Source organism: Melanerpes formicivorus, unplaced genomic scaffold (assembly GCF_026170545.1).
Source record: "Melanerpes formicivorus ecotype bairdi unplaced genomic scaffold, bMelFor1.0.p_v2 SCAF_7, whole genome shotgun sequence".
NCBI classification, from domain to species: Eukaryota; Metazoa; Chordata; class Aves; order Piciformes; family Picidae; genus Melanerpes; species Melanerpes formicivorus.
Window position 1 is genome coordinate 16,012,530 of NW_027142359.1, and position 25,483 is coordinate 16,038,012.

Sequence of the window (25,483 nt, forward strand, 5' to 3'; positions counted from 1 at the left end):
GACCAGAAAGAGGATGCTCCTGAAAAACCTCATGCACAGCTAGATGTTAATTTATACAGACAATTTGTTCAGAATACAGATAACAGTCCATGCTCTTAATAGTTACAGATCATGTGGTAAAGCCAAAATGCACCAAACAACTGAGATTTTATTAAGAAAGTGGATGTCCCTAATAAGTAAAAGCAGTGACACAATGAACACAGAATTAGTAATTTTCAAAAGCCTTATTTTCACAAAACTGAAATAGTTGAACCAAATCATTAAGGAACTAATTTGCATTCTAAAAAAAGTGATGCCCAGGAGCAGTTTTAAGCAAATGTCATTAAATGTACAGAAGGCTTGCACCCACATCTAAGAATGCTGTATTAGGTTAAGGATCAAAGATAAGAGCTAAGTTAATTGGTGCAGAGGGGAAATTAAGTCAGCTATAAAAACCAAAACAACTATATAAAGTTTTAGTGCAATATATCAAAATGTTAAGAGAAATCATAAAAGCAAAAGGACCTAGTGAAAAAATCTCCGGATAGCAGGCTCAAGATTCACAAGGCCTTTTTTCTGCTTTGCTTACCTGCTTTAGGGACAATGGGAATAACAACAGTGGTGCTGATTCATTACTACCTGGAAAGGGTGAAGTTTTCAACATTCGCACCAAAAAGGTAAAAGTACTGAATAAATATTTCTGTTCTGCACAATTTAAAAAGCCTGTTAAATATTCAGACTATATTAAAGAGTAATCTTCTCCTGTGTTACAACTGGGATGAAAATTGAACAATTCGTAAAGCACTTTTAAACCAGCAGGATTATTTCCACCTAAGGAGAAGCTCTGTAGTGTTTGTAATCATTCACAGTCTATCAGTCCCTACAAAAGGACTAACAGGGGAGTAATAAGCAATTGAAGGATGAAATAGTTAATGCCAATCAGCATATGTTTATAGGACGTCAATCTTGTCTAGTTTGATACAGCTTTCAATGAAAGGCTTAACTCTAGTCAATAGCACTGGTGTGCCAGGTTTAGATCCACCACATCCATAGCATGGAGAACATCCAACAAAGGGCTTGGAGAGGAACCACCAAAAGGAAGGCATTTCCAAACCCTCAAAGCATCATTCAGAGAGATCAGTATCTTTTGCTGATCAAGGCTTTCAATCATACCTGCAAAGACCTACACAAGGAAGAGAAATTTAATAAAAAACACTGACAAAATACAGTGCCTAAAAGCTGATTCCAAACCAGGAGCCATGGTTGACATGAAGACAGTGGTTTTGTTTTTGAAAAAGAAGATAATTCAGATAACTACACAAGGATTGCATTAAACTCCCTTTGTTGCAACCTGAGCAGAAGGCATCCATGGCTCAAGTAGCAAACAGCCCATGTCCAACGCAAACAGCATTGTTTCATCTGGGAGATGATGGTGAAACACTGAATGTTGGAGCCTACTGCTAGTCTAGGCACCAGGAAATACTGATGGACAAACTGCAATGTCACAACTTTTCCTCCTTGTTCAGTAAAGGGAAAGAAGATGCAGAGTTTGGTGAAAAATTAAGGCGCCTTTCAGACAGTGATTAATGCCAGTGCAAATGATGTCATTTCAGGAACAGATGAGTCTGGAAATCTCAAAGAATTTTTCTTTTACTTCTAAATTGCTGCCACACACCCCTGCATAGGCAGGAGTACACTCACAGAAACAGACTACATACTCTATTTACAGCTTAATTTTCTCTTTGCAGGTATTAAAAGGTCTCTCTGTAAAAGCTTGTGACTACTTAGCACAGACAAGGTGGTTAAAGATATTTTAACAGAACCACTTACTTGCCATGGTATACTTTAGCAAGCAGGAACATTAAAGGGTAGGATCTCAAAGGAAGGCACACAGCATCTCCAGTACGTAGTGCAGCACTTCTGAGCGATGGGACAAGCGGGGAGGAGCAGTGAGAATGATAGAGCTCACTTGGGAGAGGGTGGGGGGCAAGGCAGCTTGGGAAACACTGACGTATTGTCTGTCCATTACTAAAAATTACACTTTATGAAATAGCATTAGATCATTTTAAGAGGTTTATATAAGGACACTGAAAAACAAGTCCTTTTGCAAATTTTATTTTTTTAATGCCTCCCTCCTCTATTTCCACTATGCACCAGGTTGTGAAAATCCAACATGCAGAAAGTCTAGCGTTCCCAGACAGAAGACCAACCTCACCCCAAGTTAAATCTTCCAGCTGTTCCCAGCTCCTTTGCTTCTCTCCATCAGACAGGCTCATAGCAGTGCCTTAATGACTTGTTTAGGAAGGATGTGACACCTTCCAATTTCATACATTTAGCCATCCTTACAGCAAATGTAGAATTAAGCCTCAGTATGCACTTGACAGATCTCTTAGCAACTAGAGTGCAATCAGCCAACAACGGATGAATCACAGGTTTAGCAAGAGTGTGCAGAACTGCCTGCCAAAAGTCTGAATAAACTCACATTGCTAGACACTATGGTAAAATGTACCCTGATCTCTTTTAAACTATTATATCATAGAGGAAAGTTAAACTGCATGCATTCCAGCAGCCTGCCTGAGTCTGGAAATACAATTGAACTGCAACATCTTGATTTTATGATAGCCAAAACTTTTCAGTGGTTATTTTCACTGAATTACAATAATGGCACCTTTCAAGGGAAACTGGTAAAAATCTATCAGTTTGTGTAAATAAGGAACTAATTCTTCCCTTTTCATTGCTCTGAAGTGGGATAAGGAAAAGTCTGAAGGATGCTAATGAAGGTATTCTATCCAAAGTCACATCAATTAAAAGATGGACTTAATCTTATGCCTACTGATACAGGGCCCACTGGCATTTAAAATATTTGGAGATGTCTGTGCAATCTATGAGTCAGAGGGGAACAGCAGGAAGCAGCATGAGAGTGTGCAAATATCCATCCTGACACATCACTATACGCTGTCACCCTCCGAAGCCCAACTGAGGACCAGGCTGCCACACAGAGATCTTTGGATCTTCAGTACAAACCTGCTCTGGAGGTCAATCTCTCTTTTTATTTTTTTTTACTATTTTATGGCAATTTATCTGCTGCATTTGCTCATCTCACTTTCTGGGCTCTGGTTTTCATCATCCCTTCCCTGACACACCAATATTTGCACCAGAAGAGAGCCGGCACTGTGACACTGTTGTCCTTTCTCCTTTAACTGCCTCAAGCTGCCACTCGCTTAGTACCCAACTGAACAAAATCTCATCTAAAGATACAGGTATCTTAGCCACCCTTCCAGTAGGTCTTGTCCTCTAGCTCTGCCCAGAGTGTGGTACCCACTCTTAGCTCCATCCAGGTCCTTATAAGCCAGGCACAGACTCAAGACAACACAATGTTTGGAGTGTGCTTAATCTGTTTACCGTTTTGGCAACACACACTGGCAGTCCTGCACCATCCCAGCCACCAGCAGCCTGGGGATCTTCCCTGTTGCAGGCAGGAGTCACACTGCAGCAGCCTCGAGCAGCTCTCTTCCAGGTAAAGCAGATAGACGTGGCTAAACAGTTAGCTTTCTTTGGCATAGAAGAGCAGGGTGCCCAAGTCGTCGGCAGACTTCACTTCAGAGAGGAGGACTGTGGTCAGGGAAAGGTATTTTAACACACTGAGCTCCATGCTGTCTTTAATACTATGATAGTCAACAGGTTTCCACTCATATGGGTTGGTGATCCTCAAAACCAAAATGAAGCTCGCAGGGGAGGTACAGAAAGTGTCTTGAAGACAGATTATGCAGAAAGATACCATAGCTGAGATTTCCTGTGAATGCACAAAGATTAAAACTGGAGAGGCAGAGAAGAGAGGTACAAAGTAGAAGCTGCTTACACATTTAACACACTTGTTAAGAAAAGCTTCCTACTGACAATGTTCTCAAACAAACCAGAGCCTAGGAGATTTTTCCCATTTGTTTCCATAAGGATAAGGTCAAAGGGATGAAACAATGTGAGCAGCAGGGCTGCAAGGAGCTGGGGCACAGGTGTCTGGGTTGGGGAGGGAGCCTTGGGTGGGAGGGGGATCCAGTGTTTGACCTAAGCAGCCATGTGTGATCTGTGCCACGTAACACCAGCATCATCACATACCACCAGCTAAAGAAAGCATCATTATATCTAGAAAAAATACCCTAGGGACGGATTTTGTCTCTTCTCAGTGCAGGCTAACCTCTGCCTGGATGGAGGCAGATGGGATGTCATTTTTTCCATCCCCAAGTTACTCTGTTGCAGCTCTTTTGGGAGCTCTGCTACGGCCTCGGCTGCAGAGCACGTGTGGTGGTGTTCCTGCTTTGGGGAACTCAGTGTTACTCAATGGCTGACGTGAATCCCCACGTTGTAGGAAGCAGCAGAGCAGAATTCCCTCACTCCCTCTTTTACCCTATAAGGGTATTTGATGATGGTGTTGTGACCTTGTGCCTTCGCACAGATTTTCTGCAGCTGCTGCAGCACAGCAAAGCCAAGCCCAAGTTTGGATTCTTGTGTGTTGTGATAATCAGCTGGGGTTCAGAAAATCCTTCAAAAACAATAATAATCTTATGTCCTGGCAACTTAACAAGGCTTCTTAAAAAAAAAAAAAAACCAACCACCAAAACACACAACAGTTTAACATCTGGAACAAAAATACTCTGAGGAAGTCCAAGACCAACACAGTACAGAACATTTCCCCTTCCCCCGTGACTGTTACTGTACAGCACTTACTTGTGCCCAGCTCAGTGAAACTGGAATGTTTGCATCAAGATGCTGAAATATTTTATTGGAAGTCATGTAGGAAGGTAGAAAGATAAAGGGCTATTCATACACTTGATTATATTTTTAATTTTCTGGGGTTTGTTTATTTTTATTCCTGTTCTATGAATTTCCTCAGTCTTTTAAGGCATCTAAATCTTCATCAATATTTAACTCTGCAGCAGAAATACTGCATACTTTGTTTTCCCATTTAATTTGGGGGGCGGAAAACCATCTACAGGAAGAAACACAGCCAGTTCTAAAGGAAATGACTTTTCCCTTTTCCACAAGATGTCCTGGAATAGAGTCAGGAAGAAAGATGAAAGAGAAAAGCAGCAGCAAGAACACCATCTGATTTCAGAGTCAGCTAGGGACATTAATTAGGACGCTTCCTACCTCTGGGTTCCAGGTTTAAGATTTGCCTAAGATCAAGACCAAAAATAGTTCTCAACGGTGGATTTAACAGATGTTACCCTGTAAAAGCATTTCCCCACAGTAATAAAAAAACCCTGCAGTACCATGCAACATATATATATATCACATACACTATGTATACATATGCACACACATGTGTGTGAGTGTCTTTCAACTGGGGATGAGAATGCTTAATGAACTTCTGCAGGAAGGAAGATCTCCATTTTTGGTATCTCCAAGCATAGCAATTTCCCATCACACACCAGACAGGTGTGGAAGAAACTGTCCAGCACAGAGAACTGATGGATGCCTGTGCCAGAGACGCTCTGCAGGACACCACCAGGCTCATTATACCTCAATTTGCAACAGAAAAACACCATTTCTTTGTCTCCTACTGCAACATCCAAGTTCAGATTGTGTCCTGCAAAGTCTCAGATACCTCATTTTCTACCTGGCCTGCCCTGCCAGGGAACAGCATATAGAGCAGCACTTGTTCCTGGGACACTGGTGGTGTCTCAGTTAAAATGTATGGAGAGTTAACCTTCAACACAGCATTGTCAGTGTTGGCTATAAAATGCTACATGGTTTTCCCTTGGGGGAGGTGGGGTGGGGGGGGTGTTAATGTGTGTGGGGTAAGTTACCATACTTGGACTAGCTCATGTTTCATTCTCTATCAGAATTACTGTGGCTCATGCTACAGCACATCAGGCCCCATGTACCAATTACTGTGTCCAGTTCTGGGCCCCTCAATTTAAGAAGGACATTGAAACTCTTGAACGTGTCCAGAGAAGGGCAGCGAGGCCAGTGAGAGGCCTCGAGCACAAGCCCTACAAGGAGAGGCTGAGAGAGCTGGGATTGTTTAGCCTGGAGGAGACTCAGGGGAGACCTTATTGCTCTCTACAACTACCTGAAGGGAGGTTGTAGACAGGTGGGGGTTGGTCTCTTCTCCCAGGCAACCAGCACCAGAACAAGAGGACACAGTCTCAGACTGCACCATGGGAAGTTTAGGCTCGAGGTGAGGAGAAAGTTCTTCACAGAAAGTGATTGGCCATTGGAATGTGCTGCCCAGGGAGGTGGTGGAGTCACCGTTCCTGGAGGTTTTCAAAAAGGGATTGGACATGATACTTGAAGCCATAGTTTAGTAGTCATGAGGTATTGGGTGACAGGTTGGACTTGATGATCTTTGAGGTCTTTTCCAACTTTATTGAGTCTATGATTAAAAAGTGTGGAGCTCCCAGCACAGTCACCCAAAAGATCCTAAGGCCCCTGAAGGACTTGCACCTATCTTCAGCTCAGCCAAAGATCATAAGTGGATATAGACTTTGGATCCCATAGAATGCAAACCCAAGCCTAGAATATTTTTACTTCCATGTATTGCATATAGGATTTGTACACTTTAATCCTGGAGAAAGCTCTCCTGCAAAGAGGACTTGGACCTCGTAGAGTGAAGCATTTCTATCATCCTTCCACATGATTTCCAAGGAATTTCACTGAAGACAGCAGAAATGAACCCTGTAGTATTGAGGTTTGTGAATATCTGTGGATGGAGTCTGGCTCAGCAAAGAAGGACAAGGGCCACACAAAGGCCTGTTGTGCAGGAAGCCATGCAGACTACAGTGCCTTGGGACTCCTCTGGATTAACTGCATAAACAGACAAATCAACCCAGTAAATCTCATGTACAGGTACACCACCCAAAAACGTCAAAAGACTGAGAAGAGCTATGACAGAGCCACCTGTGGAAGGCTCAGATTACAGAACCAAGATGTAATTGCATCTCTTCATTCCCACTTGCAGCTGAAATCTAGAGTCTCATCAACAAACACTTGGCACATAAACCAACAGCTTTCAAGTGTTCTTACAGAAATTAATGACTCCTTCCCATACCTCTGCAGCTCAGGGGATTCATTATCTGCTGTGGATAGACAGAAAATGGCACATCTCTGCACAGACAACTGGGCTCCTGGGAGACCACTTGAGAGGCAGAATTCTTGTTTCCCTACTGGTGCTTTCCCATTGATGGTGTGGACACTCCAGTGGCACCACAGTACTACTGGGGGAAATCAGAGAAGACTTTCTTCAGTACAGAGCTGACTGCCATCACAGGCCCTGCCACAAAAGGCTTTCACTGGGACTTTGCGAATGTTTGTCACTGAACAGCTACTTCAGAAAACGCATCTCTCCCCATAAACACACACAGATAAATACTAAACCAAGCAGCTGAGTGTGCCCAGTGTTCCTGTCAAATCTGGTGCATCATTTTATGCATTTCCATTCTCTATCTTCTGGATCACTGTTTGCTAATTCCCTAATGAGACCCAACTGCAAACCACAGATGCTTTGCAAAAGTTGCCAAGAGTCCATCCTCCTTCACTCTGTTTAAACTTCTTAGAGGGCAGCAGAGGACAGTGAAAGGTCTCCCTTCCTACCCACAGGCAGGATAAGTACATCCAACAGATGCACATCTACCCTGCTTTCCAGGAGTGGAAAGCCCTGGACACCCACACAATCTATTATAACATTTGACTATCTCTTCCATTTCCCCCTAGTACTGAACCCCTCCTTGCTCACTGTGGTTTAATCTCACAGCTTCTTACTCTATCTGCCACAGCTAATCCCTCCCTTTTGGCAGCTGGCTGCCCTGGGGATGCTTCTGCATTTTCACTGTTACACTACTCAGAATGTAATGAATCTTTAATTGAATGATTTCCCTCATCAAGCCCATTTAAATTAGGCTTCATCAGAAAGACAAAACCCTAGCTGTCTTTCCTAAAGGACATAATGAAACAGTTTAAAATACCTGGAATACAATTTTAAGGCCACAGAACAACAGTTTGCAAAGCCAACATTTGTTAGGTAAGCAGTGAGTGACTGAAAGAAAAATCTCAAATATCTTAAACAAATCAGGGACATCTTAAGCCATGCAGCTTTTACAGCAATTCTTCATAAGCCAGGAGCTACTATCAACTTAGCATGCTTAATGCAACCAGTGGAAAGAGCACAACTGGCTTCCCAGTGGTTGCCATTTGCACATCCAATGTATCACAGAAATACAGTGAAAAAGGTACCTCTGGGAAGCATACTGTAGCTCTACAGATGCACAGTAAAAGCACGCACCTTCAGCACATCTTCAACATGCTCCTCATCCCTTTAGGAGGAGAACAACACTGGGAGCTTCTTGTTTGATCTATATGAGAGGATTCATGTATCGAATGACTTTTCACATTGACTTCAGTGGGAATAAGCTACCCTGCATTTCTGAAGAAAAAAGCACTAACAGGAAGTTAATGAGGCACATGCCAGGTTATGAATGGACCAAAGAAAAAACTTCTCCTTAAGGTATTTCCCTACCCTGATGTGATCGAATACACACCTTTTCAGGCCCCATCTTACCCTCCCCACCCCCCACTTTCAGGCAATGCTTTATTGTACCCTGAGACTTACTCCACTTTTCTAATCAGTTTCCATTATGTCTTTTCCTTTAAAGTTATTCACTGTTACTGCTCCACCAGGAGCAATAATGCTGGAAACAGCAGCATAGACTGGCTACAGCCTTTTAAAATAGTCTTGAAAGGAAGCCAAGGTGGAATGAGTCTACTGGACAGGGGGAGTTGCACACCAAGGCCTGCAGTGCCTGCATCCCTGGCTCCTGCCAAGACAGCTCTGCACATGACAACATGGAAAGTTTTAGAGCAGAGTCTAGCTTAAGGTAAGAAAAAAAATCCTGATCTACAAGTTTAAAAGGATGTTATAAGCAGGGGACTGGATTTGGTCCCCTCCAAATCAGAGGGAGGCCCAAAGTCAGGGCACTGAAGCAGACTGGTTTTGACAGAGCAGCATTCAACCAATGCAGTGATTTTCACTGCTTCCCCCTCCCCTAGATGAAGGAGTGTGATGCAAGTTTGCTTTGTGTATTCACTTCTTGCTTATGTTCAACACAAAACCATCACCCTTGCTCACATATATTATCCTATACCTTTGATGAACCATTTTACCCACCTTTGGGTATTTCTCTCTATCACATTCCCCCTCACCACCTCACACTCACAACAGCATGGTTCAGAACTGGCTGGCAATCTCATGAGACAGGCTCTCACAAGAATTTCCTGCTTCTGGTTCAGCCAGACACACTGTGACAACAGACACTCTTGCAGTATTCTGGCACCTCCGCTCCTCCTTCAGGCCAAGACCCAGGAACGCAAGTGAAAAAAAAACCCAACCCACAACTTTAATTTTTAGAATTTCAGCATTTCTTCCCTCTGCTGCCATGGGTCTCTGGTTGGCTTCCATATTAAAAGACTGTTTCCACTGAGATTAACTGAGTTGGGGAACTACAGTGCTGAAGGCATCACCAAAAATTTGCTTCCCAGAAAATAGCTTGGTAAGAGACTACCACAGTAGGGCATCTGAGCAGTTTACTCCACAGAAGTAAGCATTGTGCAAAAAAACAAACAAATGATCCTGCAAGTTTTTGGTTTTCCTAAAACCATTAGGCTTTCCACAAGCCCCAGGATACTTCCAGCAAACATTTCTATTGAGGCCACCTAGCTGGTGAAATCCCTGCATAGAAGCCTTACACAAGGCCTACAGATCTTTCACATGTGTTCCTAAAAGCGCAACTCATGAACTGAGAATTTTCAGATCTTATGGTCTCTTCTATTACCATGCAAGCCTACAATACAGCTGGACAAGGCCATTTCTCAGTGTGATTAATGCCTCATAGTAAATATCTGTAGGTTGCTACAGCTCACACCTGTACTTTAGCAATAAATTTCTATGCACTGCTGCTGAATCAATACAATTCCCACTGGCAGATCAGCTTGGCAGAAAGCCTTGCTGGAAATCCAGAATTTGGGCCACATACAGAGATGCTTAGACAAATTCCCTCTCTTCATGCCCAGTCTTGCCCCACTGGAGAGCCTGAACACATGCCCATGCTGGTGCCATGAATTAAGGACCACACTGGATACAGAATCACACAGAAATTCAGGGGCTAGAAGTGAGCTTGAAAGATGATCTAGTCCAACACCTACACCAGATTACACAGGAACGCATCCAGGCGAGTTTTGAATATCTCCACAGACTCCACAACCTCCCTGGGATGCTGCAGAGATTCCTTTCAAGAAGAGTGGCCCTCAGATGTTCTAGTTGCTCACTGGGAATGCAGCTGCCTACAGCCTATGATGATACAAGTAGCAGTCATAGCTTAACATACTTTCAAACACCCTTTTTCTACCTCTTGTGTGCAACAGAATGCTCCTCTGTCTCACCATAGACTGTTACAGCAGTAAAAGCAGACGAGGTGTGGGCAAGCACACTTTGTGACAAAAAAACTCCACTCCCAGCATATAGTCAGATCAAGTTAGAAAACGAAGCCCAAACTTGTCAGTACAAGTGCATGTAGCTGGACCAAGCTCCTAAATCACAAGCAGACTTAGGAACAAGACTCTCCCCTTTCAGAGATGCTGAACCTGTACTTCCCAGTTAGGTCTTTAGCCAGGGGTCAGAGGACACATACCACAGTGTGAGCAGTTAGTCATGTTAAAATACTTTAAATAAAGATTCTGCCACTGATCTGATCTATAGGAGTTATCACCTATGTTGGTGTCTATGCAGGGCTGGGGTTGGGGTCTTGCACCACACAGCATACAGATTGACAAAGAAAGCAGGTGTTGATGACAACTACTTCCTCACTCTCAGCTCCTCTGGAGTACCTTCCCAAAAAAAGAACACCTAAATGAAAGCATGTATTTTTTTACTAGGTTTAAATGAGCACTCCAACAGAAAAATCTCATTACTAGATCAGTCAACACATAAGAGACATGTCAGATGCTTTATGCATCAACAACAAAGACGACAGCTTGCCCAGCTGTGGAAAAAGCATGTCAAATGCAACACACAAAGATTAAGCATTCTTTAGGGATCTATGCTCCACACAGTTTCAGCTTGTTCTTAACTCATTGCAGGATATATTTATTATTGCTACACACTGTATTTAATATTAGTACACATGCAAATTCTATTGTGCTTTTAATCACAATTTTGCAGGCATGACACTACAGTCTAAAAATCTCCTAGTCAATGTTTAAGGCTAAGAAACACTTTAATGCTGAAGCCTTATCTTGACAAATGTTACATTACATCAGACTTTCCACTACTGAAAAAAAAACACCATCATGAGATCAGTTCAGAGAGATGGTGAGCAAGCAGACACAGGGCAGGAAAGAGTTTAAGCACTTTAAATGAACAAGACGGATTTAAGGCTCCATATTAAGCACTGGCACTTTACAGCTACTTACACACTTCTGTCACACGTACAAGTCTTAAAAGAAAGCATCCCGCCCCTTGAATCCTAACATCACATAGAGTGTACAGCAATTCCCTGTCTTTATCCTTTCACTCCTTCCTGGACTGAAACCATCAGCTAGGTCTACATTCATATTCCCTACATGCCCTGCCAGCTCCAGAGCAGGCAGTCAACGCTTACATTTCAATGGACACCTCTCAGCAACTTCCCATACTGGAAGCTTCCTGCTAGTGCAAAGGCTGCAGTTTATTCCATGTGCTCAAATATTTAACATGACTGTTGATATGTATTTTGTAAGACTAAGACAGTTAAAATGGGTTTTCAGTACTTTTCATGCCACTCCCAAGAGGTCCAGTTTCTTATCAGCATAGCATTTCACAGTGGATGTAGGTATGCAGTGAATCTGCTTCCAGGAATGCCTAACAGGGCACTACTCTTAGACACTCTCAAGATTTATATAAACCTGAGTAAGACCTAACACACTGCTTTATCAGCAACAATACTAACCCATTTCTCAAAGAGTATTGAGAATGCTGTTGTGCACTGTAGGGCTGGCAGACCTTCAGGAGTTCCTGTTTGGCTTCTGGTTGTGTGCTGCAATCTTATAAAGAGGGTAAGGAAACTAAGCAAAGTGGAAACTAGGTTAAAATCAGAGAGCCTGGTGCAGAATCACAAGCAGTGCCTTTAGTCCTTAAGATGAAGTGCAGTCAGAGCACATTTCAATTGCATAAAAGCTTTTGGCAGTTTCTGGTGGCTGCTGACATCTGTGCCAAAGTTCCCTTAAGGATGGAGAAATGAAAAAGACACAGCTATGCACAGGAAATATCAAGGCCAGGACATGAAGCAGCAAACCCCGGGAGGGACAGGACATGCTCACAGCTAGCAGAGCGGACAGTCATGGGAGTATTTTCCCACTGGTGCCACAAACCCATCTGCTTTTGTCAGAGCCTATACAGCAGCCGTCCTTCTCTGTATTAGTTTCACCTTCCCTGGCATTTACTTTTGCTACCCTTCAATCATGTATGGCCAAGAAACAGTGTCACAGCAACCTGGGCTGCAGGGCAGCCATGGCTCCAGCTACTGGGTCAGAAAAACCCACTGGAAGCATTACTGCGGCCAAGCAACTGGTACCAAAGCAAACAGATGCAGCTCGAGAGCCCTTCTTCCCTGCCCAGCAGGCTGTAACACCTACAGGTCCCAGGCTCTCACAGCCTGTTTGATCAGATCACGCCAAGCTTCCATGCAAACGCCTGATGACTAGGAGGGCTTTTGGAAACACGGCCAGGGAAGTGTCTACCATTCAGCCTCAGATACATCAGTTCTAGTCATGCTCCTGAAAAGGCTTTCCTGTCAACATAGTGCAAGGCACAGCTAGTCTGATAATCTTCTGTCAGAAATGCTCTTCAGCCTGCTCATGGCATTATCTCAGAAAAGATGGATGCCACACCTTGCAGCTTGTCAAACCCACCTAGAAGTATCTCCTACATCTGCTATCTGCAGGCATTGAGAGACCAGCAGCTATTCAGGAAAAGCTTATCCAGTACATCCACAGCACCAACTGGCTGGTTATCAGTTGCTCTCAACTGTCCCACAACAGATCCCAGGGCCCATGGGAAAGCATCCTCCCAAAGGCACTCTTCTGCAAAGGATCTTGTAGAACATCATCTTCCTTGATGTTAAGCCTGGCTCTCAGGATATCAAACTTCTCTATGCAAGTACTAATTGCCTAAGAATCATATTGCCACCTAGGTTTTCACAGCTGATGAGGAAAAGTTAGAAACCTCTCCTGCTTTACAAAGCACTCAGTTTCATAAGGCTAACCTGACTTGATGGGGGGAGAAAGGAGAATCCTTTCATATGCAGACAAAATAGTTCTGTCTTAATGGTGGAAGCATTCAATTTTCTGTTATCTGGATACCCTGAAGCAGAGAAGAAAATATAATTCAACATCTGACCTCAGAGCACCATTTCTGCTGCTAGTGATGGTTCATCTTATGCTGTTGGACACCCTGATTAAGCTCAAATGCAGGTTCCCATTTGCCTGGTAGGACAGAGACAGCTGCAAGATCTCTGCAGGGTTAAGGCAGGGCAGCTGCCTCCCATATGGCAGTCCTTGGACAGCTTACGACCTTCATGATCTCTGCAAGTGACTCATTATGAGTCTGCTAAACAGCTATCAGTATTACAGCTCATTCATAATACATGAACAATCTAAGTGGGTCACAGAGACCTGTATATCCAAGTAGTCTGACTCGGACAGCCATCAGCATTGGTGGCTTAAGGAAAGGATAACAAAGAAGTATGTAGTGCTGCTGTCTCTGGCATATTTTCCCCAGCATATTGTAAGAGGCAGTGTATGCATTTCCAAAGCCAGCTATTTCATGCAGATCAAAGAGTTAAACAGCTATTGATGGTTCTCTTTCATTAGTTTATGCACAGCTGTACTTTTGGCCTCTGCAATATTCTGGCAACAAATCTGACAGTTCACTTGTGCGTTACACAAGAGAGCTTCCTTTCGCTTCAATTTGCTGCCTGGTTATTTCTCTGGATGTCATCAAGTTCCATACTATCATTCCTAGTTCATTTTCTCTGTACCATTTGAGATATTGAAGACCCTATTTCTCCTCTCCTCTGTCCAAAGTAAGTTTGAGTCGAAGGCGTTTATCTAGTTAGCCTCACTTCATACAAAAGCAGTCCTACACTGCAGCAAGGTCTCCTCATCCATACCTTTTCTGCTTATACAGAATTTCCAGGATGGGTAACCAAAACCTCATGCAGTGTTTCAGGTTCATAGGAATAGTCAATTTAAGTCCAGTCATGACAATGGCCTTCCAGCAACACCAGAGGTATACAGTATTTAAGTTTTTTAAATGCTCATCTAAAAAGGACTATCCCAGCCCAGAGCCCTTTGGACAAAGCAAACCAGTTATTTTACTATGACAAAAAGTTCACACCCCAGAACAAGAGAGGATTAATGGAACAGTTGCTTTAAGGGTCATAAAAAGGAGATTGCTGTATGGCACGACTGAAGTTTCACAGTTTCTCACCAGCATCAGTGAAGACGTAGTATCCAGCAAATACTTAAGGGCTGGCAAAGGCTCCCCCCTGCACAGACTGTCAGGTCACCTTTCTCCTCTTCTTCATAGTGGCTTTCACAGTATGCCTCTTCCACCTCAACTTCTGCCCTGACTACTTATCCTGCATTTCATTCCTCAGTTTCCTTCCCCAGAATCAGTTCAGGTCAAAAGCACCAAGAATTATTGGACAAAGATCAATAAAGCCAACAGGAGAGTAGTATCTACCCAATTTCCTCTAGAAACTTCTGCACTCCTGGCTACAGCAGCCAAAAATGTGTGCAAAGAGTATCACAACCCTGTGCCACCACCTCCTTCTCTAACACCCTCTACTCCAGGAAGGCACCACATATGAAAATTTGAGTACATAGGCCTACAGAAGCCATCTCACATCACCTTGAAAAAGCAGGCAAACTTGAAGGGGACTTGAGTGTTTACTGGAAAAATACAGATATCCCATTCATATAATCCTCCATTGGTATCTACTTTTTCTGTCAGTTTCTATTTGCCTCTCAACAGAGCAGCTCTTGCTACCACACTTCACTAGCACAGTGACTAGTATCCCAGTCAAAACATTCTAACAGATAGAGCCATGAACCACTGCATTGAACTTCAGTACCCAGTGACTAGCAACAGCCACACCACCTCTCCTCCCTGCAGTCATGGAAGAACATGAGTTACTTGAGATTCATCACTTCTGCCATGTTAAGCACAGTGATGAGAGGCACACAGAGCTACGTGGGTATATGAAACTCTCCAAAGCATTTGTGCTGTTTGCAAAATTAACTGCTGTAGTACTGGTAAATGTCTCTCACCTTTAGACAGGCACTGTCTGGAGTTAACTGATACACATTTAAAAGATTTTTTAAAATATATAGTTTCCTATTTCTGGACAGCAGGCCAAAAAAAAATAGCTTCACCTCTAAAAAAAATTGCTTTTTTGGCTTGGGATTGTATGGATATGACCATCTTCCTGGTTGCTGGTCTGACACTCCAAGGATGCCAACCATACTGAAGTGCATTACGCACAAGCAAGATTCTTGTCCTGTAAGATCACCTTTTCTACGAGGTACGGGATTCAGCTTCCCAGACAGCTCTCACATTAAGCCATAGAAAAAGAGAAATCCAAAAATCCATCACAACACCACCAGTAGCATCCAATTACTTGACAGTCTTGTTTCAGTGGCCAGCTGGGACTGAACTGAGACAGATGATTTCATCTTGCAGAACCTGGCATCCAGAGACAGATGTGGATAGTCAGTTCCTTTAAACATATCATAAACCTTCCAGAAACAAATTTTCACAGATATTTTTTAAAGACAATGCCAAATATTGAATCTCCACTGAAATAAAAATGAGTTCTGCAAGTCTTGAACAAGCTATTTTTGAAACACTTGTTTGGTTTTCCTATTGACTCAAAATGACAGGAAAATGGCATATCACAGTGTGGACAGCTGACTTGTATCTGATTAGTGACCTTGGATGAAGGCAGACCTGACTCAGGTTTATCTCAGCTGTAAAAACATTTAATTTACTTTTTCCTGAAAGAAAATTTCTTAGTACTGCTACAAAAGAGGCAGCAAGAAAAGATACTGTCAGCACATCATTTGTCTTCACCCCAGCCCTGTGACTGCCCAGGTCCGATAACAAGAGCAAAGCTCTCTTACTCCATAAACTTGATTGATTAGATAAATACTCCTGTAAAACAAACAGGGTTTTATTTAAAGCAATTAATGATCAGTAATTGCTGACAGTGATTTCCTTCCTGGTAGGAAGGCATTCTCTGCAGTCACCAACCTCCCCACGCCTGCCATAAGCAATAGCTTCTACACAGATGACTGTATGTACCAAGATAACTTATGGCCAACAAAGGCCTTTGTACAGTTAACTTGTTTCAACTCAGACATTTCATAATCAAGTCCACATTTTTGATGCAGAAGACTTGACAAAGACGTTGCAAATGGATCAACACAGAAGTATAGACACTGATTGCATGGGCTAATACAAAATGCTAAACCCATAACATGCTCAGTGTAAGTGGAGTATTGCAAATTAAAGCTTGCTAGACAGTCACTGTCACAGCATCCTTGGAGTTCTGCTGTGTCTGCAGCAAAGGCCAAGTGTACCTGTTCCAGAGTCACTCCAGAGAAACCAGCAAGGGAAGAATAACTAGTAATGTTGGTAGAAATTGAAGTCTGCATGTTTATTTTAGAAAAAAAAGTCAGTGTTTCAATCAGTTTGCCTCTGCTAGAAAAGCATCAAACCCAAGTTGTTCCTAGACTGTCCTTAAAGATTGTTTTACAGTTCTATAGATAGAAACCCATTACAATGAATAGAGTCCTACTTATATTTATCTCACTAAAAGCCACATCCTAGGATTTTTCACGAAATCTGTGATCATAGAAACAAAGCTGAAAAATAAAGCAGTTCTGGGCATAGCCAATTTGCCCAAAGTGCCAGCTCTATTGATGTAGGGTCAGACCTGTATCAACAATGAACTTTAAACCTACCCAGAACACAAGACAACACTCAAACTGCAAAGCAGGTGGAAGGGGCAGAGCCGCAGAAACAAATCAAACTACTTCAGGAGACTAAAACATCCCTTCTCACATCTCCTGAGTACCACCACACAGGCCTCTGATACAGGTCTACCTGACATTCAAAGAATTGGTTTTTAAACTGCTCAACACTTGAAGATTTTCTCCTCCACTGGGTGCTCTTTAATTATTTCATATGCTAATACAAACAGCCTGAAAGTGAAAAGCTGTCACATACTGACACTATCTTGCACACTTCCACTCTAATGTTGAGGTTAGACTGAGAAGCTAGTTGAAAAGAATAGACTAAAGGAGCACATATATGGGTTAGTGCAAAATGGGAAAGTGTTCAAGAGAAAACATCTGACAAGCTGAAAATGTACCTGCTGCCATTCCTAATTTCTGTCAGCCTTCAGGTACAGCTTTTGCCAATTTACTCACCTCCAGTTGTATGCACTAAGCAATGACAGTGGCAACCTTTATGCTTTCTGTCATAAGCTTTACAGGAAAAATACCAAAGTCAGTCTGTAACACAAAGTGTAAGGCACATGGAAAGGGGTCAGTGCAAATGTACAACTCCTGCATGGTTTGTTATGACAGTTTAAAGAACTATGAATTATTTGAAGTGGTAATAAAATGTTTAATCTCTTGCCTTTCTAGTGATCAGCAAGAGCTAATCCTCCACGGAAATGAGACAGATCTCTGCCAGTTGGGCAGAAATGGTGGTTTAAGTGATTATTCAGCAAATACAGGTTCTTTTGTATTAGCATGCACAATAAAAACCCCATAATCTAAATAAGATCAGGAGCCAGGAAAACCTTGAATCTGCTTCTCGTGAGCCGAGATTTTCTATTGCTGTGCAATACAGACATTATCCTACAGAACTACCTAGCTCTACAGAGGGAGCCCAGAAGTGTCTAGCTTTTAGCAGGAACTATGTAACATTACCTGAGCCTGCACAATACATACATAACTTAAATAGACTCATTTGGCCTTCTGTTTTTTTTCAGAAGCTTTCACCAAACAGCCTGAGAATAATTCCTGCAAACAGTAAGCTGCAGCTGGGGCTGCAACCCAGCACAGGGTTCAAGCTCTAGTTGCCACAGAACTGTGCAGTCCTGCAGAAGATGTACAGTGTGGGGAAAAAGGGGTGACAGCTGAGCAGGTGAAGGTGCCTGAATAGGTTACCTGGCCCAGCAAAGCTGTAGATAAAGCTCTGCCACACAGAAAGCAGACATGGGAAGACACACCCGCAGACACTCAAAAGGCAATGGGGATGCTTGTCAAGTGCTTGAGGATGGGACTCGACAAATGTACTCCTTTGCTGCTCATTCCCTATTCTCACTGCTGAAGGACTACCTTCCTATACCACAGGAATGCAGTCCCCCAAATTAACTACTGTGGGTCTTGAAAGAGTGGGAAATAATACTTTTGGGTGGAAGTTTTCTCTTGACAACTAAGGAAGGAACCAGAGTGAATTCTTCTGTAGCAGCTCCTAAAGCTTTCCCAGCACCAAGCTATTCTCCCTTCCCAGTACAGCAATTGAAAAGAGCACAGGTCACTGAGGGTGCATTTTGCTGAGCTTTTGGGTTTCCATCTGTCTGCATAAGCACAGAAATGGTGAAAATGCTGTTTTGTGCTATCCCAAGCACAACTTAGTAAGAGTAATCTGCTGATGAGAGCTTTTCTCAGCAGCTAACTCCGTTGTGTTCACAAGGTGACATAAGTTTATACTAGAGGAATAAGCATTTGAGAACACAGTGCTGGAACAAAAGGTGCTGGAACTGGCAATCTGAGCAGTGATCACAGCATCCCCATTGGAGTTACTCAGCTTGAACATCAAGCACACTGGTGACTGCACACAGCTAAACATAACACCAGCTTATTCACATTAGCAACCTACCTCTAACATCTTAAAGTCCCTTACATTTCTGCTAAATCAAAAAATCCCCTGAAACCATGAATTTTAAAATAAGTTCAGAAGTTGATAATACAGAAACATAATGCCTTGAAATAAGTTTGACTCTTGCAAACAAATCATTAAATGCATGAGTAATTTTTCTATTTTATTTAAAAAAAAATACTTGGCTCTTTCCCAGTACTGACTGAACACAACCAAATTTAATTCAACTCTTTTATTGCTCCTTACAATAACTTGGAGCAAGAATAGACATGCCCCAGAATTTATTTGGGGGGCTTTATTTTCAGTTTAGGTTTTAGGTTTTTTTTCCCAGGCAGACAACCAGTAAAGAATCCCATGGTGCTGGAGTAAGCAATAGTATCTAAAAAGCCTGAAAGCTCAATCAATGCTGTTGCAAGCTCCTACAGAAATTTGCCTGCTGCACACAGTGCTATAGTAATTGACCACAGTCCTTCTTTATAAGGAGTCTAGTCAGTGAAAGAACATGCTGTATCAGTTCTTAAATATTGCATTATGGATTTTCAGTAGCATGAAACAAGGGAGATGGAGGCAGTGCTGCTCAGTTCATGCATCTGGCAGGCAGTTTACCAGGAAGGGTAATGCATCTGAAACAGCATTGCCTCAACTGCTTATTCAACCAGGTTGTTCTTTCGGATGCCTCTGGCAGCCCCACACACCCTTCGACTTTCACTGGTCTGATCAGGCTTCAAATCTTGGCAGATTTTCTGGGCACAAGCCCTCCCTCTACTAATTCATTGCAGAAATTGTACATTACAGCCCCATTTCCCCTCTCAGTGCAGAAGTCTGTTAAACAGTTAAGAGATCAGCGAGGCAAGCCTGGCTGAGACCTGCCTTATAGGGAGGCTCAGGTCAGGAGTGCATGCTCAGGAGTTGGCCTTTATGTTAAAACTGGGTCAAACCATATATGCCAACTGTACCACTAAAATATTCATGGATTGGCACTTACACTACAAAAGGAACAGGACTGCACTTTGAGAAACCAGTGCTATATGCAGCCTGCATCCACTCTCCTTCCCTCCCTTGCTCAGCTGACCGTACAGGTGACAACTCATAACAGTCTTGGTTCACTTTCATAGCAGGCTGACCAAGAAAGCTGAGAGAGTAGAGTCTTTCAGAGGAAGTATGAAGAAGGTGGTTTCACAGGGCTTCGTCCTTCTGATTTTCTAGCAGTGAATCCAGACCAGGAACAATCCAGATTTTTTGACTGCCCACCGTCTCAATGGGGAAGATTTCATGGAAGTTCAGCTGACAAATGCCTCCATGTATACAACCGGTGTCATGCTCACAGAATAATTCAAATTGAAAGAGACCTCAGGAGGTTTCTAGGCCAACCTCCTATTCAAGGCAAGGCCAGCTGTAAAGAATAGACCACATTACTCAGGGCTTTATCCAGCTGGATCTTAAAAACCATTTAAGAACAGCTGCACAGTTTCTCCAGGCCCTTGTTGTGTTGCTTCGCTGTCCCCATTGAAAAGCCTTCTCCTTATAACCCATTAGAACTTCATGCTTACATCTATGTCTGTTGTCTCTTACCCTCCTGTCACACAACTGGCTTCATGTTGTTGGTAAGACACAGTCTGCAAGCGCCAAGTAGAGAGTAATCACTTCCCTCAGTCTACTGGTTCTGTTCATGTTTATAGAGGCCAGGATCCTGTTGGCCATCTTTACCAGAGGGGCACATTGCTGGGTTTTCTGCAGAGCTGTCCCCCACCCACTCAGTCCAGTGAGGGACCTTCCTGGGACAGGACTTTGCAGTTCTCACTCAACTCCATATGGCCTCTGTAAGTCAGCCCTTTCCTTAAGCCTGATGAGGTCCTTCTTAACAGCAATCTGAACCTGAAATTGAATGTATACCTCAAAAACTATTTTGGGAGGCTGACAACATCCACCCATCAGGATGAACAGGAGGCTCAGGAATATGCACTCCCTCAGCTGAGGGTGGCTGCAGACCTCAGTGCCTGAGCACCTGTAGCTGGTACCTCCAAAACCAGGGCTGGAGAGAGCAAGAACAGCAAACCTCTAACTGCAATAGGAAACATCATCCCATAAAGCTACTAGAAGCACTGCTGCTTCTTGCAAGGCTCTTAATGAAAGCAGGGTTATCATACATGTTTGCCAAGATAGCCAAGATAAGTGCCCAGAGAAGCATCTTCTCCCCATCTCTGAAAAGCATTGCTGTAATGCTGTTCTTGGGAGGAAGAATTGGTGTAAATAATTCGGAGTTATATGTTCAGACAAGCACTACATTGCAGAGTCATGTACTGTCATAGGTTTAAGAGGATATATGTTCATGTCCTTTTTCCTTTTTTTACTTTACAGAGAACTCAGGGCAGAGATTGCTCCATCATTAAAGAAAACGAATAACATTCAAATTATGCCTCAAAGCTTCTTCTCTTCTTGCGACTCTGTCTGGTCAAGTCACTCATAAAAAGTAAGTTTGTTCTAAAAGTGAAATTGTATAAATGGTGGCAAGAATCACAGTGCTATACACCAGTGAGCTGTGGGAAGGACCAGTGAAAACCCATTTGGACTCTGGATGAGACACATCTGCTTCTGAGTGCAGTATGTGGCAAACACTTTGCTCTGATACTGTCACCTTTACGAGCATTCAGATGTTCTTCAGAGAGGAAATACATGCGAGTATGCACAAGGAATTGCAAACGTACAGGATGCGTGCAGTATCTCAGGCTGCTATTCTGGGCAAAATTCAAGTAAACTTTGTAATGGGTAAAAGAAGGCTACTATATCAAACATACCAAGTACAGACACCCATCCAGCGCATTTCATAGTCAAGTGCAGCTACTGCTACACTACAGCTAGTGGCCCTACCCTGTCTCACAGGCACAACAGTACATGCTTATGGATGACAAGATGAGCTATGGTATCACAGAGATGACAGTTAACTGGGTTGCATTAAAAACATGCTTACCAAAAAGGCAGGTTGCTAGTATAGTAGCTTTGCAGCATCAAACGAGCTGAGGTTTTTTCAGCTGCTACCCAACACTCATTGAGCAGATAACTGTGTAGCACTTCAAAGCATGCACTGCCTGAGTTTATGAATGGGCTGAATGCGTTTAAGAAGTCCTAAGAGATATAAAGTAATGCTCCTGTGACTGTTTGCTTCACACCTCTCTCCAGCGAGGCTACTTACACCCCCTTATGTCTATCCACCACTGGCCCGCAGGGCCTGCAGCGGCTGCACAGGGCAGGCAATATCAGGTTCAAGGGCATTCAGGCTTACACAAAGCACACAACAGCTCCTGCACACGGACCAGCGGGTGCGATTGTCATAGATATCGCTAATGCATTGCCTGGAACAGAGCTCAAGTTAAACATGTACCGAAAAGAGGGTTCGGACTGAGCAGTACTGCAGCATGGACACAAACCCGCACAACCGACCAACCATCCAGCCCGCAGAACCGGGCTGGACAAGTTGGTGCTATGTGGAAGCTCCAGAAAGGTCAAGTCATAGTTTACACCGTACACTTGTTTTCAGGAGCAGGTGGACACCACTCTCCGATAAAACCCCAGCGCAGCCAGCTCGGTAGCACGAAGAGCTATCAATGGACCCGCCAGGATGGCAGCTGGAGGCCAGGAAAAGCCGCTGCCCGGCCCCCGCCGCGCCGGTTCCCCCGGGGAGGGCTGATGTTGCCTGATCGATCCCTGCTGCCGCCGCCCCGCCACCCCACGCCCTACAGCCGCCGAGGCTCCAAGGCGGGCCCGGAGACACGCCCCATGGGAGCAACTGCCCCAAGCGCATCTGCACGGCGGCAACGCCGTTACCCCTAGCCCCTACGGTACCGTACCTCCTTCCTGCGGCTGGGCGCGCCCGGGCGGGTGAGAAGCGCCGTTTCCTCGCACACTACGGCCACATCCTCCACGAAGACACAGTCGGGGAGGCTCTCATCGGCCGGCAGCTCCAACACCTGCAGCCCCAGCTTGCCCCGCAGCACACCCACGTACAGCTGGTACTCTCGCTCCGCGCGGGCGAAATCCACCTCGGGGCCCGCCGCGCTGCGCAGCGCCTGCCGGCACAACGACTCGGGCAGCGCTCGCACCACAGCGTGCGTGCAGCGCCCGAAGGCGCCAGGACCACCACCCAGTCCGGCCATTCTGTGCGATGGGGACGACGGACCACGAAAAAGGGAGGCACAGACGGACAAGCACCGCGACCGCGGCGGCCGGCCCCGGCAGCTGATAAAGCACCGCCCGCGGCCCGGCCGCGCCCCATTGGCTCCCCACCAGGCACATTTCTATGGGGCCGCAGCCTAGCGCGCTCCCATTGGCTGGCGGCCGCGGCCCGATCGTGCCATTGGCCGCCCCTCCGCAGGGTGCCGCTTACCTGTGCGGCGGGCGGGAGCTGCGGCGCCACTCGCTCAGCCCTGAGGGGCTAGGCCGAGCCCCCGGGCTGGGCTGATGCGTGCGGGGCGGTACAGCGCGGCTCAGCCGGGGAGAGGCGGTGGGGCTTCAGCCCGTGTCCCCAGCGTTTTTCCTGGGCAGTGGCGGGGCTGTCTACGTTGGATGCGCGGCTCCAGTACCACAATGTGGGCTGAGGGGCAGTATGTTTTCACATAGTAATTTTGCATAGTTATGTATAAATACATAACTGCTGACAGAATTCAGACACCTGCAACTCCCTGTATCTCTACACTTACTCAAGATGAGTTGCTTGCTCTTGCTGGTCGAGGTGGCATTGGTTTGCCTGCTGCATCCCCATTGTGGATTAAGAGGCCAGGTGGTTTATCCCTGTGGCCAAAAGAATAATATCATGTGACAAAGGCAGTTCCAAATACAAATCCAAATGAAGTAAACACAGCCCTTCCTAATCCCTCATCATGGCTTTCTACAGGACCCTTCACCGGCAGAGTGTGTCCCTTTTTCCCCTCGTTTATACTGTCACAGTTCTCACCTTTGCAGGGTAGAAGGGACACAGCATTTTGCTCTACCTCTTCTACAGGGACTGCAACAATGAGCATTTTCCATCTTTACTCTCCCCTACTTACTTTTCCCATTTTTATCCTCATGTGAGGTTATCCCAGGCAAGAGCTAGGCCTCTGACCTCAAGGCAGGTGAATGAAGCTTTGAGCATGAGTGCCATGGGCAACATCCACAGCACCAGCACCAGGTTGCACTGCTCCTGCTTCTGCTCTCCCAAATCCATCTGAGGTGTCTCCTCGCTGGCACAGATAGGAAGAGAGAGAAATACTAATTTTTCCTCCAACTCTTCTTGTACTGGCAAGGCTCTTCCGGGTGTCCCTCTGGTTAGGGAGGGGAACCGACCAACACATAGCTCCTTGTTTCCCCTTTGGTTCTCGGAGGGAATCTGGGCAGCTGCCTTCACTATGCTGTCATGGACATCAGCACATGTTCCACATCTGGAAATATGTTAAAAGCATAGCTCAAAGGAAATAGCAAAGGGTACTTCCAAAATGGCAGCTGACTAGATTTTCATCTACATTTTCCACATCCTAGGGTGCTGAGGGAGCTGTCAGAGGAGCTGGCCAAGCCACTCTCCATCATTTTTCAGCAGTCCTGGCTCACTGGCGAGGTTCCAGAGGACTGGAAGCTGGCCAACGTGGTGCCCATCCATAAGAAGGGCCGGTTGGATGAGCCAGGGAATTACAGGCCTGTCAGCCTGACCTCAGTGCCAGGCAAGATCATGGAACAGGTCATCCTGAGTGCAATAACACAACACTTACAGGATGGCCAAGGGATCAGGCTCAGCCAACATGGATTTAGGAAGGGCAGGTCCTGCCTGACCAACCTGATCTCCTTCTATGATCAGGTGACCCGCCTGGTGGATGTGGGGAGGCCTGTGGATGTAGTTTACCTGGACCTCAGCAAGGCCTTTGACACAGTCCCCCATAGCAAACTCCTGGCCAAGCTGTCAGCCCATGGCTTGGACAGCAGCACTCTGAGCTGGGTTAGGAACTGGCTGGATGGCCGAACCCAGAGAGTGGTGGTGAATGGTGTCACATCCAGCTGGCAGCCAGTCAGTAGCGGAGTCCCCCAGGGATCAGTGCTGGGCCCCATCCTCTTTAACATCTTTATTGATGATCTGGATGAGGGCATTGAGTCTATCATCAGTAAATTTGCTGATGACACCAAGCTGGGGGCAGGTGTTGATCTGCTAGAGGGTAGAGAGGCTCTGCAGAGAGACCTCGACAGGCTGGACAGATGGGCAGAGTCCAACGGCATGAGATTTAACGCATCCAAGTGCCGGGTTCTGCACATTGGCCACAACAACCCCATGCAGTGCTACAGGCTGGGGTCAGAGTGGCTGGAGAGCAGCCAGGCAGAGAGGGACCTGGGGGTGCTGGTTGATGGTAGGATGAACATGAGCCTGCAGTGTGCCCAGGCAGCCAAGAGGGCCAATGGCATCCTGGCCTGCATTAAGAACAGTGTGGCCAGCAGGAGCAGGGAGGTCATTCTGCCCCTGTACACTGCACTGGTTAGGCCACACCTCGAGTACTGTGTCCAGTT

At 44.9% G+C, this 25,483-nt stretch overlaps 1 protein-coding gene across 1 annotated transcript in view; it reads right to left on the reverse strand.

Moving 5' to 3' along the window:
• The window catches only part of DDAH1 (dimethylarginine dimethylaminohydrolase 1), a 57,624-nt gene extending 34,472 nt beyond the window's left edge, over window positions 1-23,152 (reverse strand). Inside the window, exon 1 of the mRNA XM_068141184.1 lies at window positions 22,807-23,152. Within this exon, the coding sequence (XP_067997285.1) occupies window positions 22,807-23,112 (306 nt within the window). The 5' untranslated portion in view covers window positions 23,113-23,152. The remainder of the gene's footprint in view (window positions 1-22,806) is intronic.
• Between the last annotated feature and the right edge of the window lie 2,331 nt (window positions 23,153-25,483).